Source organism: Notolabrus celidotus, chromosome 13 (genome assembly GCF_009762535.1).
Source record: "Notolabrus celidotus isolate fNotCel1 chromosome 13, fNotCel1.pri, whole genome shotgun sequence".
Taxonomy (NCBI): domain Eukaryota; kingdom Metazoa; phylum Chordata; class Actinopteri; order Labriformes; family Labridae; genus Notolabrus; species Notolabrus celidotus.
In genome coordinates, this window is record NC_048284.1 from 14523647 (window position 1) to 14543672 (window position 20026).

Sequence of the window (20026 nt, forward strand, 5' to 3'; positions counted from 1 at the left end):
TGGTCCCAACAGCCCTGCAGTAAGCAGTGTTCTTTGTGCATGTGAGTGAGGAATAGCATAGATATTCAACTGTACTTGTTGCATGAAATCTGGTTGTTTTAGTCAGGATTATGCTAAAATATATTTTCCCCAATTATATTTTAGTTCCCTATTAAAAGCCAACCTTCAAAATAGTAACTTCCTGGTTTATTCCCGTTAATTCCCATGGAAAGTTTCCAACTTTGAAAATTCCTGGAATTTCACAACCCTAGCGCTGAAAACTAATATCAGCATGCTAGGAAAAATGACGCAGTGGGCATGCTACTCTTAAGTCAACTTAATTGTCAATTCAGCTAATATAGAGTATACTCCTTGGACACACAGCAACACAAGGCTACTGCCGTTGGTAATTAGATGTAAAAATGTCAAACACATTTTGTATTTTCAAACACAAAGTCTGGACATGCTTGCATTACATATACGTTAGTCCAATTACAACATCCTGGGTACAATCAGTCAACCACCGTCGTTGACATTTTGTGATGCACACAAGTTGATAGAAATTGAATGTGTGAGTGTAAGAGCAGACAGCACTACTGGGAAGCAGTTTTTTTGGTGCAAGAGCCACAGTCTCTATAAATGTAGAGTTCAGTTAAAAGTGTCCAAGTATGTGAGGCTGGACCTCTCTTCTATTTTTCCCTTTGTTTACCCACAAGGTTACATAACCTTCACCTTGATTGATTCATAAAAATGCAGCCGTAAATAGTGCTGGAGAAATAATATTCCTGTGGTTAAGAATTGAATCACATACAGAAAAATACCCCCCCCCCCCCTTTTTTTTGCCCTTCACCACACTTGGGTAGGGGAATAAAGAGAAAACACAACAAAAGATGGCAATGGTTTCTTATATTTTTAGCCCATGCCTGCTTCCCTGAAAAGGAAAAACAACCTCTTCCCTCAGTTTTCCCTCTCGTTTTTCTCCCAGCCACAAAATTACAATGTGCAAATTCATAAACGTATATGCTGTTTTTGCACGCTGGAAATAAACACGACGGTCAGGAGAGAGCTTAAGCGGTGTTGAAGCAGCGTTTTTTATTTATTTGTGTCAAGGGGTTGGGTTCGGTCCCAAGCTATTGTCTGTCTGTGTGTTGGGCTTTACTAAACCACACACTCTCAACCATGCCACTGATTGCTAGTTTAGAGTTGCTCTAACTGCTGTCTGGTCCTTTGGCTAACCTCTGAGGAACCTGGTGGGCGTGTTTGTGATTTTGTGTGTTTGTGGTGTGCTCTGTTCATGCATGTCTATGTTTGTACACTACACAGTGAAAGTATGTAGTCCGTCTATGTGTCTTTGTGTGCTTATCTGTGTACTTGTTGACAGTGATCTTGCAGGAGGCCTGTGTGGGAATTTTTGCTGGAGATGAATTTTAGGGCACTTTTACTGTCAACTTGTGATGTCACTTCCCCTAAGCCCATACCAGTGGGGGCAGGTAGGGGGGCCGGCTGCTCAGAGGGGGGGACTGTGGATCAGATTTATGACTGGGATCACAGTTCCCTTTGACATCCTTATTTTCTTGATTATTTACCATATTCACAAGGCGGCCATTTTTGTCATAACAAAATGTTTTTGGCATCCTGTTGTTCATGGTTTAAAAACACAAAGGGTATTGTACACAAATCAGTCAAATAATTGTAATTTCTTCAACTCCTTATTGATCAGCAGCAACTGAAGATACAGACTACAGTGAAATTAGTTTACATTATCTATTATCTATTATCTATTATCTGTTATCTTTTATCTATTATTATTATTATTATTATTATTATTATTATTATTATTTTATTATTATTATTATTATTATTTTATATTTTAAGTTAAAAACATGTTTCATAACTGGTTACCATCAGACCAGAGCACAGCATTTATGATGAATTATGGGGTGCCATTAAAGTAAGTGTTAGCCAAGAAGGGAATAAGCATCTAAAAAGAGTAAATGAAGAGTTCATTTGCAAAAACAGATAACTCACTTTAAATTTTTTTTTTTAATATTTCAAAAAACATATATTACTGTTATCAAAATGACATAGCTAAATAGCGGTATCTTAAAAATGTAACTTTATTAAAAATTTAAATTAAAAAAATATATGTTTATTGAAAATGTGAGAAAACAGAGTTATCTGTTGTTGCAAATGAACTCCTCAAATACAGTTAACATCTTAAATGAGATATTGCAATATTTCAAATGAAAACAAACTATTTAATTCCCCATTGCGACCATCAGACTACAGCAAATGATATAAGTCAGCCACTCCCTATGCTAGCTAGAAAGTATCATAATGCTAACATTACTTTTGATAGTTTTACATAAAACAATGGGAAAGATTAATCAGTGACTGAAAATAAAATGCAAAGTGAAAATGTGTTTGTCAAAAGGGCCATATTTCTGTTTAAAAAAACATGTTGGATAACTACCATCACACTGCAGCTAGCCACATCCTAGCTTACACAAACGTTAGCTAGAATGTGGCTGAATGCTAATGTAGAAAAGGTATTCATTGAAAACTGAAAAAAAGTATTTATAAAAAAAAAAAAAAGGAAAAATACTACAAAAAATATATTTGATAAAGTATGAGCTACTGTCAGACTACACCTTATGTGAGCACTTAGCCACTAGCTTATACTACAGTTAGCTAGAAAGCAAGCGGCAACCTCCGATCTCAAAGTATGAAGCCCATGCGGAAGTGTTATAAACTGCAATTCATGGAGAATCCGCTTGAGGCTGGCTGCAGAAACACTGGAAACCACATAAACACCAATTCAAAAAAGGCAATCTTTGCAGCATTAATAAACATGTTTACAGCCTGGTTCAAAAAACAGCTTGGCTCTACGTAGCTAATCTCTCTATTGGCACACACTGTACGGGGGGTGAATTTCTAACGCGACGGTTCAGAAGATATTAAGATTATGAGTTTTTGCCCAAATAAGGACATGACTGACTTGACTCCCGGACGGGAACACATAGCTGTTAGCTAGGAGGCTCAAACTCCGCCCCTTTACGTTACACTATGCCTGGTTGAGTTCCGCATTTCTAATAAGGCTGCTGCCGTCGATTGGCTTCAAAACAGCGCTCAGGAACAGATGGGTGACGTCACGGATACTATGTCCATATTTTATTCAGTCTATGGTACTAGCTAACATTCAATTAAATAAATTAATAAATATGAAATATGCTGTTTTGTTTAGAAATAGGGCTAATGTGCTGCTGTATTTCTGATAGTAATGTTATTTTTTTTCAGTTGATGATCAATTGAGAGTTGGTGATAGGGTAAAGATTCATCAAATTACCCGTTTATTTATTATTTGCTAGCAGCCAGGAACACATCAGTATATATATATATATATATATATATATATATATATATATATATTTGAGCTTTCATACTTGAGTTTAAAATCAAAGGTCTGCTGAATTGCTGTGTGTGTTTGCATGAACACCCTCCTATAAAAACCTCACAAACACGATGATGCCACACTTTAAGTAAGCTGTCTATGATGGATTCAGGACTTAGGAATGCGTCCCGACTCTTAAAGGGGATCGGCTGTTACAAAAAAACAAGTGCAGAGCAAGTGTGATTCAACCTGTGGCAAACAACACGGAGCTGCACTTAAGTCAGCAGTTTGTAGCCTCTTCTCCTTCCTCCTCCTCCTTCCCGGCGTCTTTCTTCCCTCGCTCACTTAGCCTTGTCACACACATGCTCTTGAACACACACATACATACACACACACACACACGCACATGAACACACACACTTTTGCTTCCTTGTGATGCATACTTGTGTCAGGTGTGCTCTGTTTTTCCAGTCAGAGTAGAGAGGAATGTGGGCTAGGGTCCAACAGCACATTGCCCAGAGCTCGGGACAAGAAGCAACACATCCACTCCATCTCTACTCCTCCTCCTCTCTCTCCACTCCTCCCCCACTCTTCTCCTCTCCTGATCACTGGAGCATTGTCGTGCTGTATTTTGGTCCTTGCATTCTTCTGTTTGTGTATTTTTTCCCTATTTCTATTCATGCTGGTTTTGTAAATTGTGTTCGTATTTTGGTGTGCAGGAGGGTGTTGCTTTTCTACTGAAGAGGTGTGGAGTGCTTCTTTTGGATTTTATGGTCTTTTTCCTGTCTAACAAGGCTACATAGTATAGCCACCACCCTTGAAGGGACACCGGTATGAGCTAATTAAATGAATTAAGGCTTAGTTATCCTTTAAAGAAGATCCTTTGATGACTACATTTCCCAACTTTAAGCTGTGTTTTAAATTGGTTGAACACAGTTTTTAAGTTTCCCACATTACAGGTGTGTACATACTTGTGTTTGCGTGTGGGTCATGCCCTACATCAAAGCTCTTTCCTCATCACAAACATTAAAGAAATGACGACTAACCAATAGATCCTGTTGAAAGTGCTCCCTGAAGACCCGTCTCAAACTTTTTTGCGAGTGTGTGAGTGTGTGTGTTCTTCCTCATAACCCTGACTCTGAGTAATTAACAGATTTACAAGTTTCTTAATGACAGCAACATCTCTGTTTTGTGGCAGTAGCTGACCAAAAAAATGCGTCCTTGTTAGCATATGTGCCACTGCCACATGTGTGTGATCTTACACTCTCTTACACTGTACACTACAATGTCTGGCACTGTGCTGCAGCCGGGTAGAGAGAGAGGAGGGGAAAGGGGGAGAGGGTGGAGGGGGGGATAAAAAGGAAAGGAAAGGCCTCCCACACAGGCAGATATGAGACTTAGAAGCTCCATTAGCTCCTCAAAGCCAGCTGCCGGGTTCAGATGGATGTCTGCGCTCAGACTGTTTGATGTCCATTCATCCGTAGCCTCACATCTACGCTTCTGTCTCCCAGCTTTGCTTGACGCTGGGCCTCGTGGGGCTGTAGGGAGCACAGCTGCCATAACTATAGGATAAAGCTGTCTGCTACTGTGATTCCCGCCTCTGCCAACATCATAGCACCATCGCTGCTGCTGTTATTGCCGGTGATTTTGCGAGCCTGGTCCATTTTTGTGTGTGCTTTTTTGTGGGATACAGGACTTTGAAATGCTGAGAGGGAGAATAATGTCTAATTCTTGTCTTATTTCATCTCTCTCTGCAGCACCCGTTCTTCCTCCCTCCTCTCCTCCTCATCCTCCTCCTCCTCCACTCAGGACATCATTGGGAATGGGCCAGCACCTTGCCAGGGTGCATCTTTCCACCCGGTGGTGTGGCCGGCGTCGTGCGAGAGTGAGGAGGGCACCAGCCAGGTCATAGAAACCCGCCCACCTCCCCTTGTCTCTTCGCTTGCTTGGACTTTGACTTCTGACCCTTTGACTCTGCCGCGACCCTCCAGCCAGACATGCCCTTCCGGCTGAAGCTGCGGCGCACACGGCGCTACAATGTCTTGAGCAAGAACTACTTTGTGACACGGATTCGCCTGCTGGACAGCAACGTGATTGAATGCACTTTGTCGGTGGAGAGTACGGGACAGGAATGTCTGGAGGCGGTGGCACAAAGGCTGGAGCTACGCGAGGTGAGGACGAGTCTTTTGTCATGTTACCCTGCTTCTGTGTCACTCACATCTCTGCTGCTTTCTGGCTTTTCTTTATCAGAGTTATTGAGTGATTATGAACTTTTCTGAACTTAAATATCAAAACATAAAGGACGCTAAAGACAAGCTAACTTAGCAAATGCATCTGTTAGATTTTAAATAGAAGTATTAAAGAGAGGTATTCAACAAATGAGGATCATTGTCTGAGGCTCATTAATATTTTTAGATTTTGAGTGTTTTAAAATAATCAAATTATATAGATTTTCATACACTGCCTGACTCTTAGAGGTGTGAAAAAATATCGATACAGCAATATATCGTGATACTTTGACCTCCGATATAACATCGATATTTCAACTCGATTTTTTGTGAAAATAAAAATTCATATTTTAGCCGAATTGAAACTAAAATATAACTCCAGTATTTCAAAAACAATAAAGTGTAAAAGTTGTTTTCAATCAAAAAGTTTTGACTTAATTTGTCCTTTCAATTTTGAGTAATATTGTGGGATTTACATTTACACCATCTCTATTTTTTTCTTAGTTAATTGTGCAGAATATCACAATATATCGCAATATTGTGATATCGGGATATATCTCGATACTGTCGTATGGTGACCCAAGTATCATGATGCGTATCGATCGCGAGGTTCTTGCCAATACTCACCCCCAGTGACTCTGACACAAGGTGTCAGCTAATTTCAGCTTCATCATCAAATATTAATTGAAGTAAGGGCGGCCAATAAGGAAATAAAACTGTATTTCTAAAATGATATTAACAAATTGTTTTAAAAAATATATTAAAGTCAATTTTGCTGTGCTTTTTAGAAATGAAGAAAGCATAGTAAGGTCCTACTTTGAATTAAAACATCTGTATATTTTAGCAGCAACCTCTGAAAATAGCAAAATAATGCAATTCTACAGTTTATGCTTTTATATCACCTACTTAACGAATCATCCATATCAGAAATACACAAGTAAAAGTTTGAACCCTTTGAATTTTCTTTTAAGTATGACTGCTGTGTCTGATTGTGTGTGTGTCTGTGAGTGTGTGTTTGCATGTGTTATTCGCCACGCGTCTCTCCCCGCACCTCGTGTGTCGGCCTGCCCTCTGCTGTCTCTCTCCTGCGGGGTCCTTGTCCGTCTCTAACGAAGCGTGGCTACCTCTGTCCTCTTTTCTCTGCAGAAGAAAGAGATACAGCTCATCCCCCTCTTGTACTCCACCCCTCCTGCTCTCCATGCTTTCTCCTTCTGTTTGTCTCTCCTTTTCTTTTATTCTCCCCTTTTTTTGTCTACCCTTTTACCTGGACTTGTTTTAGAGAGCGGTGGTGGTGATGGTGGTGGGGGGGGGGTTTATTGTTCGTAATGTCAAGTTGTTTAGTGCGACACACTGATGGGACACTTTGTTCACACACCGGAGAGAGAATGTGTCTGCCTGGTTGACCGACTGATTTGAGTTTGATGAATATGTAGGCTCGGCTGAGCTGACAAAGTGAGGGAGAGGGTCGGTGCACTTGTGCATACTCACACAGTGTTGTGGTATTTGCCAGGTGTCGGTGATGTTATAAATAAGGTGTTGCGACGCCCCTGCTTCAGCCACTGTCTGCTCCTCCATGCATGCACACATATGAGGACTGTGTGTGTGAACGTGTGTTTCCACCTGGATTTCATCTTTACTGCTGTACCTGAGGCCTGAGCGTGTGTGTGTGTGTGTGTGTGTGTGTGTGTTTGCATGCCTGTGCAGCTGCAGCTTGCGTCTTTATGACTTTCTTGACAGTAGAGTCAAACACAGGGGATGAAACAGGTGTGCTCACATCTGTGTGATACTGTTAGCTCACGCACTTGCTCCACAAAGCTGATAAAGCATTTGTTTACTGAATTATGGGGTATGCCTTCAACAGCACTGGGATTCAAATCATACAATCAGTGTTTGGCTCTCTCAAGATTCATATTTAGGTGATAAAGCCATTTGTTAGCTGTGCTGCTAACAAATAGCAACAGTAGTGCAGTGTTTCATTAATGCCTGAGTCTACCAAAGTGATCATTTGCTCATCTTGGAATATTTTGCATACTTGCATATAGCTTGCAAGTATGATTTTGATGCATTCAAAGTGTCGACAAGATATTACATCATGTTTTAAAATTGCTAGGGATGCACCAATCCATCTTTTTAAGTCTGATCCATAGACTGTATAAATAATGGACGTAGGATCTGTGATGTCACCCATCTGTTCCTGAGTGCTGTTTTGAAGACAATTGACGGCTGCAGCCATATTGGAAATACGGAACTCAACCAGGCACAGTGTGACGTAAAGAGGCGGAGTTTGAGCCTTCTAGCCAACAGCTATGTGTTCCCGACCAGGAGTCAAGTCAGTCATGTCCTTATTTGGGCAAAAACTCTTAGTCTTAATATCTTCTGAACCATCACGTTAGAAAAATATTACCCCCCCGTACAGTGTGTGCGGATAGAGAGATTAACTTCGTAGAGCCAAGCCGTTTTTTGAACCAGGCTGTAAACATGTTTATTAATGCTGCAAAGATCGTCTTTTTTGAATTGGTGTCTATGTGGTTTCTGGTGTTTCTGCAGCCAGCCTCAAGCGGATTCTCGATGTATTGCAGTTTATAACACTTCTGCATGGGCTTCATAGTTTGAGACTGGAGGTTGCCGCTTGGTCTGATCCAACATGATACCTGGGCTTTGGGTATCTGCAGATACTGAGTACCAGTCTGAAACCAGTGTCACATTAATAACTTATTCTTCTGTCTCAGAGGATGAGACTGGGACTCATTTATGTGTGGGACAACTTAATGATTTCCTCATTAAAACAAAACAAAAACCTTAACAGTCTGTCATTATGTGCAGTGGAGTTTCACAGTGTCAGAGTCCTGTTATTTTAGCTACAGGCAAACTCCAGAGCTTGACATACCTGTGGTGTAGCTCGTCGCTGCTCCATCATCTCCCCAGCTGATTAGTCCACACATGTTGTCGTAGAGTTCTGAAAGAGTGGTCTTACAAAAAATATTTACATGATGGCAGTCTGCACCGGGCCCTTAAGTGTTCAAACAAGTGGCGGAACCAACCTTGTTGAACCAACACCTCCAGGGGTTTTTCATCTGGAGCAATGAATTTGAGAACTTTTTTTTACTTTTTCTACTCCATCCAACCACCACTGGGAGGTTTCTTACGTTTCTGCAGTTAACAAAGCTGTACAGCTTGTTTAGTTTATCTCATCATTTTTTTATGCACGATGCTCAATGAAGTAAGTTGTGTTATATTTTGCTTTGCTATCATCATCCTTTGAAATATTAACCTTGCAAGAAACCAACCAAGTTGTTGGTGCAACAAGCAGTGAAGACAGCCTTTGTTGTCAGCTTGCTCCATGCTATGTTGGCTTTGCCTTGCAGAATACACAGACCTACCAACATAGTAATGTAACATGACGTAGAACTGAATAGAATAGCTTGGCCCCATGAGTTATCCCGCTTAAAATTTTTTTTGTTTTTGTTGATTTTTTTTTTGTTTGAATCTGTAGCTACAATTATTTTTCATTTTGAATTACTGGGATAGATCATCACCTGTTCCTTCTTTCCAATGGATCTTGTCTGCTATTCATGTTAATGAAGGTACGCTGCTGACGTTGAAGGTTTGATCAGATTTGAAAAAGAAATACATGTTGTTGTAGCTGCCTTAGTTTCTCCTCTCAGCTCTCCCCAATGTATCTCTACACTAATTCCCCATTTCCTCCCTCCACCCACCTCTCTTCATCCCTTCAGACCCCTATTTCCCACTCAAATACTCTCCCCCAGTGGTTCCTCCTTATCTCTCTCTCCATCAAGCTTGCACAACTCGTTTTTTATTTCCCTCTCACTCAGTCCACCTAAACTTTTTTTTTTGTACTTCTTCTTCTGTTTTCTTTCCCTTGAATTTGTGCAGCTTACTCACTCTTTATGTTTCTCACGTCTGCTTTCTTTAGACCCATTACTTTGGACTATGGTTCCAAGGAAAGGCCCAGATCCCAGCCCAGCGCTGGGTGGAGCTAGAGAAACCCCTGAAGAAGCAGCTGGACAAGTTTGGCAACGAGCCACTGCTCTTCTTTGGAGTTATGTTCTACGTGCCCAATGTTTCCCGACTGGAGCAGGAAGCCACCAGGTAAAAACACTAATTACTGTTGACGTCATACACTCATATACCCATACTGCTTTTGCTTTGTACTTAGATAGAGCAGCAACAATGTTTTCTACAAGTTCCCCCAAGTGGATGTTGTTTGTGTTCCCCCCAAAAATGTCAATCTCTTCACAAAGCTGCTCGGTTTGATAAGAATTGGCGGAAATTTCTGCAAAAAGTCCAGGTGTGATGATGAATAAATGGAGCCGGTAACAGTTGGGAAAATTATACATGAGAAAGATGATGGGGCTGATAACATTTGATTCATGCGACTGGTCAGATCTTAATGTGACTGCAAAAAACTGTCATCACGGTGTCAGACTCTGCTTTTCCTGCCATATTTAATATGTTGTAATTATTACAAAGTGACAGCAGTGTCCTTTTGAAGTCATGCCCGGCCTTTTGAGACCCCTTATCCCCCACCCCCAGGTCTGACAGGGCAAATCTCTTGCTGTGAGGGACATGTGTAAGCAACTCCACAAAATGTCAGTGTGCAGGCTGTCTTGAAATTTGATTGACATTTTCAGGTCTGCGCATGTGAATAGGTCATTATTGATCTTTGGGACTCTAAAGCTCCATTTTTTTGGGGACTTTTTTTTGCATGTATTTCCCAATATACCTGGTAACACACCTGATTCATTGCCCACATGTTTCACAATATATCCACTCTGATTGGTTGGAGAAACAGGAACCAGAGCTCAGCATGCATATAAAAGTGGAGATGACATCAATCTGCTGAGCTGGCAAGATACAGTCATTCAAAATACCTCCGAAAAATGAATGCTGAAGAATGACATTGTTATCTTCTATCTGATGATGATGATGATGATGACGATGAGGAAGCTAAGATGCATTCTTCATCCTCCTTAAACCAGACTGTGTGTGTGTGTGTGTGTGTGTGTGTGTGTGTGTGTGTGTGTGTGTGTGTGTGTCTGTGTCTGTGTCTGTGTGAGAGAGACAGAGTGTGAATGAGCACGTTAGCTAGCTGTGAAGAGGGCAACCAGGGGTCAGCGTGTAGTGGACAGTCTGCCATCTCGGATTCCTCCTCAGACACACACACACACACACACAAGCACACACGCACACACACACACACACACACACACACACACACACACACACACACACACACACACACACACACACACACACACACACACACACACACACACACACACACACACACTACAGGTCTGCTTGACACTGAGCCGCTGAATTTGCGGCTTCTGCTCAGCTGGATGTGGGAAAGGTCGATTGCAGGTCACAGCTTGGTGTTTTTAGATTTAAGGTGTGTGTGTGTGTGTGTGTGTGTGTGTGTGTGTGTGTGTGTGTGTGTGTGAGAGAGTGTGTGAGAGAGTGTGTGAACCATCAATTTTTTTGAATTTTATCTGTATTTTATATATTTGTCATGTCTGGGCATGAAGTTTGTGTGTGAGTGTGTGTGTTTATGTGGGTTCGTTACTCAGAAGCCAAGATCTGCTCTGGTAAAGACATTGTATTCCAGGAAACCCCTGCAGACTTAATAGTGTGTGTGTGTGTGTGTGTGTGTGTGTGTGTGTGTGTGTGTGTGTGTGTGTGTGTGTGTGTGTGTGTGTGTGTGTGTGTGTGTGTGTGTGTGTGTGTGTGTGTGTGTTTTTGTGTGTGTGTGTTTGGAGGTTATGGGGTTGAAGGGGTTATGATGGGGCCTTAGGGGCAATTTAAGGAACAATGGTTGCCTCTTTTTCTCAAGCCCCCTCTCTTTCTCTAGCAATCCCTGTACATAGTGTCACCCCGACTCCTTTTTATCAAGAGCAGATCTGGTCCCTCATTTTTAATCTCCCTCTCCTGGTCCCTCCTTCCTTCTCTTTTCTCTCCCTCTTTCTCCTTCTCCTTTAGTCAGGAATGTTGGCACAGCCGTCCAGCGTAGGAGGCGGACCACACATTCCTCCCAAGAGAAGTGCTGGGGGTTAAGGGGAGATGGAGGCGGGGTGGGCAGGGGGGGAGTCTGGTTTACAAAACAGGCACACACTCTCACCTCACACACCTCACACACTCCCCCCAGGAATCCTCTCTGAAGCCAGCTGCAGCCCTGTCAGAGGAGTTAGTCACAATACAGCACATTGTAAGAACATACACGCGCCCTAAGGCCAGATCCTCTGAGAGCCCCGTCCCCCTTTTTCTACACATCAAGTTGAAAACAGTTTTATGATTAAGCTCACAACACATTTTTTCTTTATCACCCAGGCGTAATCAAAGGTTCAAACATATCTTTAAAAGCATGTTTTGTTCTTTAACAGCCTGAGACCTCGATCAATCAGACCTCTTTTGAAAGTATAGATAATTTATAGACTTGAGGTTGTTTTGGTTTGATCCAGTGAGGCAGATCTTTGCTTTTTCTTTACACCTGGTGCAAGGACCTGGGTGGGGGGGAATCAGAGAAAGGACAACAAGTGAGGACAAAGAAAGTAAAAGTTTGGGAGTTTTGGATCCCTTGTTACATACGTGGTTTCAGCTCGCTGTCTGCATGTTTTTTTTAGCTGGAACTTGAAAGCATGGATTTCTTTAGTTTAACTTGTGTGTCAAAACAGAGTGGGAGTAAGGGGATGTGTTTTAATTTGCGCAAGAGTGTATGCTGTCACACTTGTTGCCAAATAACCTACCAAGATGAAAACAGAGATTTAAAGTGATCATAAAAATAGAGGATACATTCATTTCTTAGGGAAAAAAAATCATCCTTCCTTGTTTGCCAAAAACCACAAAGACAGATTATCGACTCTGTCTCCTCTGAGTAAAAGTAATGTAATGTCTTTGAAGTGCAGTGTTTGACTGATGTGTAACCTGATACCAGATCTCCCACTCTTCCTGTCTATCCATTCATCTGTTTCTCCTTCCCTCCTCTCCTGCAGCTGTGAAATTATCCAGCGCAGGGGCCTGAACTCTGTGTGTGTATGTGGTGTGTCTATGAGTGTGTGTGTGTGTGTGTGTGTGTGCACATATTGGCTACATACTCACACCAATAATCCAATTATAAAGCAATTAAGGCAGTAATGCAGGAGAGTCAGAGCCCATGTACGAGCTGCTTCTGCTCTCCCAAAACGAGCAAAGTTCTTCACAATGTTTTCAAAAATATTGAAGCTCCAAGGTTTTTCGTGAACTATTTACTCATCATCATCTTCACTTTTTTGTGCATGCTTTTTAGTGTTGAAGCTATCAAGGAATCAATCTATTTGATGATGCTTTTGTCGCAACTGAACACAAAAGAAAGACTAGCCTTGTGTTTCAATTGACAATCTCCCATAGAGCATGTTTTTTACACACAGTATTAATACCAGTGGTGGACAAAGTACACAGCTTCATTACTTAAGTCAAAGTATAGATACTCCATGTCAAATATTACTCAAATACAAGTGAAAGCTGCTCTGTTAAATTATTACTTGAGTAAAAATACTGGAGTGCTTGCTTTTAAAAATACTTAAGTATTCAAAGTACTTCTTAAAATATCTCAAAACGTTGTATTATCACAATACATAAATGCAGTCAAGAATACATAGGAGTACATTCGGTTACATTATGTTTATTTAGAAACCATTACTTGAAATCTCTAAAAACTATACCATGGAATAAAAACAGAAACTAAGTTACTACAAGCACAGACAACTTAGTTTGAAATGTTCATCTGGAATGAAACAAATGTTACGTAGCTCAACACGCTTTCTCAGGTTGGACAGTGAATGTTTGTTTGTTTGAGCAGAGTGGGAGACAGGGTGAACATTTCAAACGACACGTATCATTCTTCATTTCAAAAACCTCTAACACGGGCTGAAGATATGGCCGTGGGTGCTCAAGTGGAGAATTATAGCCATCATTACCACCTCTACATGAACTGCCTGATCTGAGTGAAATTTGCTCTCCGTTTGCTCCACATTAAAACGTGAAGATGCATGATATACAGGTATGGCTAAACCACTGAGACAAACAGAACTACACAAACACATGTTACTGTCTTAGGGATCAGATTTCAGAAAAGAGAAGGAAACTCATGAGCTGACTTTAGAGCAAAACTAGTGAGTAACTGGAGCATTGATAGAAATGTAGTGGAGTCAAAAGTACAATAATTGTCTTCTGAATGTAGTGGAGTAAAAGTAATAAGACTCCCCCAAAAATAATACTCAAGTAAAGTACACATACTCAAAAAATTTACTTAAGTACAGTACTCAAGTAAATTTACTTTGTTACTGTCCACCACTGATTAATACATATAATAGTGCACTGTTGGAAGATGACACTGAAGCTACAGAGGAAGGAGACTGTGCTGATATGATGTCTGCAGTAGTCAGCTGAACTAGCCCCAAAAGCATGCTTGCTTGCATCCTGCAAAATACCATGTGACATCCTTGTATTTTTTGCATCCTGTGTTTCATGAGTGGAGAAATACTCTGTGCTTTAGTATTGGTGTTGAAACTCTGATCATGGCAGAATCTGAAGTGGGCATTTTTAGAATGGTCATTTAGTTCATGTGAAACTATAAATCAGAGTAACACCATAATCACATTAGTGGTCATAACCTAAGTGTTCTGACTTGGGGACTACTTCTTTTTACATGTGTGGAGACAAAATGTATGCTGTGTTCGTGTGTGCGTGTCCTCTGGAGTCATTTGCACTGTGTCTGACCCCTCATCTGCTTTTTCTACCACTCTTTTTTTTTAACTCACCAGTTCAGTGACTTAATTTCCTGATGTGCATTTATCTTTTTAAAAATCTTTGCATGGAATCATTCTTTATGATACATCCAGCAGTAGGTGTGTACGGTGGAAGTCGTCTGCTCCATCAGCCCTCCTGATTTGAATTATAGAGAGAAAGCGAAGAACCTGAACAGAGGGCTGTTGACTGGAGAGAGACCAGCAGCGTTCAGTGGCTAACAGCACCAACTGCCTTAAAGAGCTAGCTTTGTTCAGCTAGTTATCACTAACACACACACACACACACACACACACACACACACACACACACACACACACACACACACACACACACACACACACACACACACACACACACACACACACACACACTCTGTTGCTGATTCAACACATTTCAAGTTGAAGTCCTCAGCCCCTCACACAAGCAGTCTGGACTCATCCAGGGTTGCAGGGGTGATAAGGGTCATACCACTGCAGAGGTGGAGGGGGTGGAAGCATATGTACACACACACTCATACACACAGTCATGCATGCATGCTGCACATATGCTCGCAGACCCGCTGTCCGGGCCACTTGGACATCTGGCAGCATGTCTTGAGCGGGGTTTGAACATGCGTGGGCATATATAAAGGCTCTTTGTGTCTGTGTGGCTGCCTGGAGTGCCAGCAGAGCTCTCTCACTCCGGCATGCTGGAAGTCACAAGTCACTGTGTGAGGAAACCTTTACCTCATGTCTGTGTGTGTGTATGTTCACCTGTTATTACAGTGTCGTGAGCGTAGTGATGTCATTTTGACATGCATGGCAGGAGTTTGAAACCCATAAGGACGTCTTTGTGGACATGTTTGTGTCGGCTTTCGTTTGGATGTTTGTTTACCACTTTTATTGTCTTTCAAACTGTGGGCGTGTTTGAGGATGGTCTTATAATCTTTTAAATATTGAGACAGAAACTTCACTAGTCTTTTTCTCTCCAACAGAATGAAGGACTATCATCTTACGATCTTAAAACCCTTAATAATAATAATAATAATAATAATTATATTTTTATTTGTAAAGCACTTTTCAAAAACCAAGTTACAAAGTGCTTTACATGGGCAGCAAAATAAAACAGGCAGATCATAAACACACAACTCAAGATAAAGAAATAAAACATATCTTAAAAGACATAAAATTCCCCTAAAAGAACTCTAAAGGAATACAATTATTTTAAAAATATATTTCTTAAGACTGTTAAGATAAAATAAAGTCAAATAAAATTCAGATAAAATCAGGGAAGACTCTGCAATAAAAGCATGTTTTAAGAAAGGATTTAAATGAGCTCGCTGACTCAGCAGACCTGATCTCCTTAAAGGTGTAGCCATACAGCATTTGCTCCCAGTATCTCTTAGAATTGATTTCCAGGTTCTAGTTCAAATTTTAGTCTATTTTAACAGCCATGTACTATCTTATTTTAAATTATAATAGATACATACAGTATATGTTATTCATTAAGTTTAATTTTTGTATTTGTATTTATTTATTCATTTTTTTTTTTTTTTATTATTTAATTATTATTTTGATTGTATCATCTTTTTTATATTTGTAAGTTATTCTATTTTATTACTGCTATTATTAATTACTACCTTGTCTGTATGAAAAGTGCTTTGCAAATAAAGTCTGATTGATTTACAATTTTGACTTAAAGCTGCTGTTGGTAGTCACAGAGTTAACATCTGTTCAGAGAGAGGGACTTCGAATGTCAACACTATCCCTCCCAACCAGATTTCCTCTTAGCCCCCCAACACAGATCGGCATGTGCAGTCATGATAGTGCAGGACTCATAACCAATCGGAGGACTTAGTAGGGGCTGCCCCTTGAGATGAGCTATGATTGGTCCATCATAACAGGAACGAGGGGAATTGATACAAAGGCATTGGAAAACGCAGAGATTTCGCAATAGTCTCAAATTACTTCACTTACAGATGAGTATCGATGGGTATTATGACCTTTTCTCCAAACCCAGCAGAAAAAAAGTTAAAAAATTTACGCCACTCCATCCAACAGCAGCTTTAATATGTGGTCAGGAAACTTCCGACACCCTAAGACTTAACTTTCTTTCACTTGTTCACTGAATGAACACCAACCACTGTCAGCCTCAACATTTCTCCAGACCCCATGCAGAGCATGCTGGGAAAACATGGAGAGTCTGTAAAAACAAAGTCCTCACTCATTTGAAGGGGTTCTGTGTATCTCTGTGAGGCTCCTCCCATCCAGACCGCATCAAGCTCCTCCCCCTCACTGCAGCCACGGCGGTTGAGGGATGGCTAATTAGAGGATTGCCACGGGAACGGAATGGCAGCTTAGCCAACGGGTGTAATGATAGGGTGAGTGAGGAGGGCGGGGTCAGATTATAGGCCCTGGAGTATGCTGAGTGGAGCTCAAAAAAGAGAAGAAGAAGAAGAAGAAGAAGTGGGGAGAGAATTTGAGGAAGCATGAAATATGAGGGGGAGATATAGGAGGTGGATTTTAGTACAGAGAGGGAAGACAATCGAGGAATCATCCAGATTTATGATGGTGAGTGAGAGAGAAAAACTGAGAGTGACTAAGCATGTATAGCTCAGTGGTTTCCCATAGACCTCTGTGCACGCTGGCGTCCTCTCCCAGCTCTTTCTGACTGTGTGTAAGTCAGAAAAGGTGTCTCACAAACTCCACATTGGAAAGACTCAGCCTGCGGTCACCATGGCTCCAAACAGGAAACGGTGTGCAAGGTTTTTGTGCAGCTGAGCCCGGTCACCCTGACAGCTCCTCTCTGTCCTTCTGTGTGGCCACTCAAAAGACAAACATCCCGTTGGACCACAGCTAAAAGTGGACAAAAGTAGCCCAGAAGCTTTAAAGAGCTCAGTGTGTTTTGGGACTTTTACCAGGTTTTGTGAAAGCTACAAGCGGGCTAAACAATCTCAACTGTGTCATCATATCAACTTACATTTGGCTAAACCAGCACAGCCCAAAACCACAGTGTGCTGAGTCTGCCTCACATTCACACAGCGATCATAATGTTCTGCTTTCATCCGTCTTACGTTGGGCCTACCAAAGATCAGTCTCTGTTCAGGTTAGCTTTTAGCTCTATGAAGCATGCTTGCTGTTAGCAAAACAATGTACAGAACATTAAACCTCCACTGGTGTACATTTGGGATTCCTCTTCAGTCAGAAACAAGTCAGTGGTATCTCAAATAGAGGTGATTCACTCATTCCTCTCTAGGATTCTGCAACAGACTTCTCTGGTATGTTTTAACCGGCTAATGCTGTTGCCAATACTGTTCTGACGCATACTTTCTGTTGCACAAACCAGAAGCAGAAGAATAAGTCTCTCTGTGGTTTCTCACTGGATGTTTGCAATCCTTCAGTTGCTAATGTGCAATGCCATGAGCTCAGTTCTTCTTACTCTCTTTGGATAAATGTGTCAAACTGGAACTTGTGTTTCCAAATCGCTTTCATGTGATTGGTGTGCAGAGACACTGTGACAAGCTGGAAAATACATTTAGCCACTAACCTAATTTTGGAAAACTGTATTAAATCTGTCCAGAGTACAGGTAAAATCACACAGACGTATTTTGGAGGCTAGTTAAAAGTTTGACGAGGGGCTGCAGCCATGCCATGCTAGCAGCCTAGACAAAGCGCTGCATTGAGCTAAATGTTATAATCATCATGCTAACCATGACATGTGTGAGTCCAGCCAAGCTATCCATCACCATCATGTTCCCTTTTATTCCTGAGATTCAAAATTAAAAGGATGTGTATAGCAAAAAGGTTAGTGTACTAGCACAGGGGTTCTCAAACGTTTTTGGCTTGTGTACCCCCTTTGAAAACAATTTCAGCCAAGTACCTCTTTGTATGGCCGAGAAACATTTTCAGTAAATAATATGGGAAAATAACAAATGTATGCTTATGGTTTTACAGCAGTGGTTCCCAAACGTTTTCTGTGGGGCCCCCCTTTGTGGGTAACCCCCCCCCCCCCCCCCCCCCCCCACACACACACACACACACACACACACACACACACACAAACCATACATAGAGGCACATACATACCTATTTATTTATCAATTGATTCATTCATTCCTTCATGAATTAGTTCATTTATTTATTTATTTTTTCATTTGTTTGTTATTAATTCATTTCCTTTTTTATATTATTGATTTTTGAGGTAATGATATTTTTTGGTATAACAATGATGAGGGATCACGCATGTGAAAATATGTTAACTTACTATGACCCCCTTCAAACAAATCTGCAATACAACATTCAACTCATTTCTGAGCGCGAGTCCACAGAAAGACGTTTTTATAATACTCTTTTTGTTCAGAACTCAGGACTTTGTTGCTTCTTACTAAATCTGTATTGTCTGACTTTCCTTTTCTCTCCTCCTCCCCTGTTCAATTAATTTAGACATCAACAGGTGCTTTATTTTACTCTTTGAGATCTGTCAAATTACCACAGCTGACAACATGCTGCTTCCTGTTATAGCCGTTTCAAAGTAAAGTTTTTTGGACTACAGAACATAAGGGGACTTTTATTGTGAAAAGTTTTTTTTTCGGAAATTAAATGTTAATCATTGAAGTAGCTTAACTACGATTAGTGGTGACTGTCAGAAGTTATAATATGTACAATTGCTCATCTGGCCTCTAGTCACAGCTACAGTCATAGATCCTACACATCTTGAACTTTAGAAAACCGAGTTTTAACACTCTTTGAGGCACGTAGAGCCGTGTTAATAGGTGAAAATCCCTGGTCCAAGCGGTTTGGCAAATTATATATTTTATGAATGAATACACTCAATTTGGAAATAGTACCCTTTTTGATGTTGCACGGAAATAAAAATGAAATGCTGTTGATAAAGTTGTCTTTAATCCGATTTTATAAAAATGTGTTGTGATGCCGTTTTTAAAAAAATTCATTTATTTATTTATTTTTTACATTTGTCACGTACCCCTTGCAGTACTCCCACGTACCCCCATTTGAGAATCATTGTACTAGCATGCTAATGTAAGCTAATAAGCTGAAATTACAAAAACATGGGGGGAAATAGCAGAAAAAATGTTTGGGTATTTGGGTATTTAATATTCTTGGTACCATTCATTCCTTTAAAAAAGATTGAGCTGGTTCGGTCTGGACCAAAGAAGTACACTGACTTATTGGGGGACTGATAGTAGCTGCTGGTGTGGCTTTACAACAAATATCCATTTTATGTAAAAGTAAAGCATTTGAAACACTCAACTGTTTTCTCCCTACTAATACTTTCCCTCCATCCATTCCTCCATCCTTCCGTTTTGTCCAGGTATCAGTATTACCTGCAGGTGAAGAAGGAGGTGTTGGATGGACGTCTCCACTGCACGGTTGAGCAGGGGATCAGACTAGCTGGCCTAGCAGTACAAGGTAAGACACGCACACTCTTCCACCCACACACACACGTGCATGAACAAACATCTCATGTGAATAATCTACCAAAGAGAGACAGGCAGCACAAGAGAGAAAGAGTGAGCGCAAACTCACACTTTCAAGGGTCATCTTGACTTCACTACCTAATATGGCTGCATACCACTGGCAGAGCCCAGTCCACTTGAGTTCCTATGGTATCAGTATTTATACAC

At 40.9% G+C, this 20026-nt stretch overlaps 1 protein-coding gene across 1 annotated transcript in view; it reads left to right on the forward strand.

Moving 5' to 3' along the window:
* Positions 1 to 20026, forward strand: part of LOC117823925 (tyrosine-protein phosphatase non-receptor type 14-like) — a 50190-nt gene that overhangs the window by 13638 nt on the left and 16526 nt on the right. Inside the window, exons 2-4 of the mRNA XM_034699206.1 lie at positions 5128 to 5541; positions 9533 to 9708; positions 19714 to 19811. Coding sequence (XP_034555097.1) covers positions 5368 to 5541; positions 9533 to 9708; positions 19714 to 19811 — 448 coding nt within the window. The 5' untranslated portion in view covers positions 5128 to 5367. The remainder of the gene's footprint in view (positions 1 to 5127; positions 5542 to 9532; positions 9709 to 19713; positions 19812 to 20026) is intronic.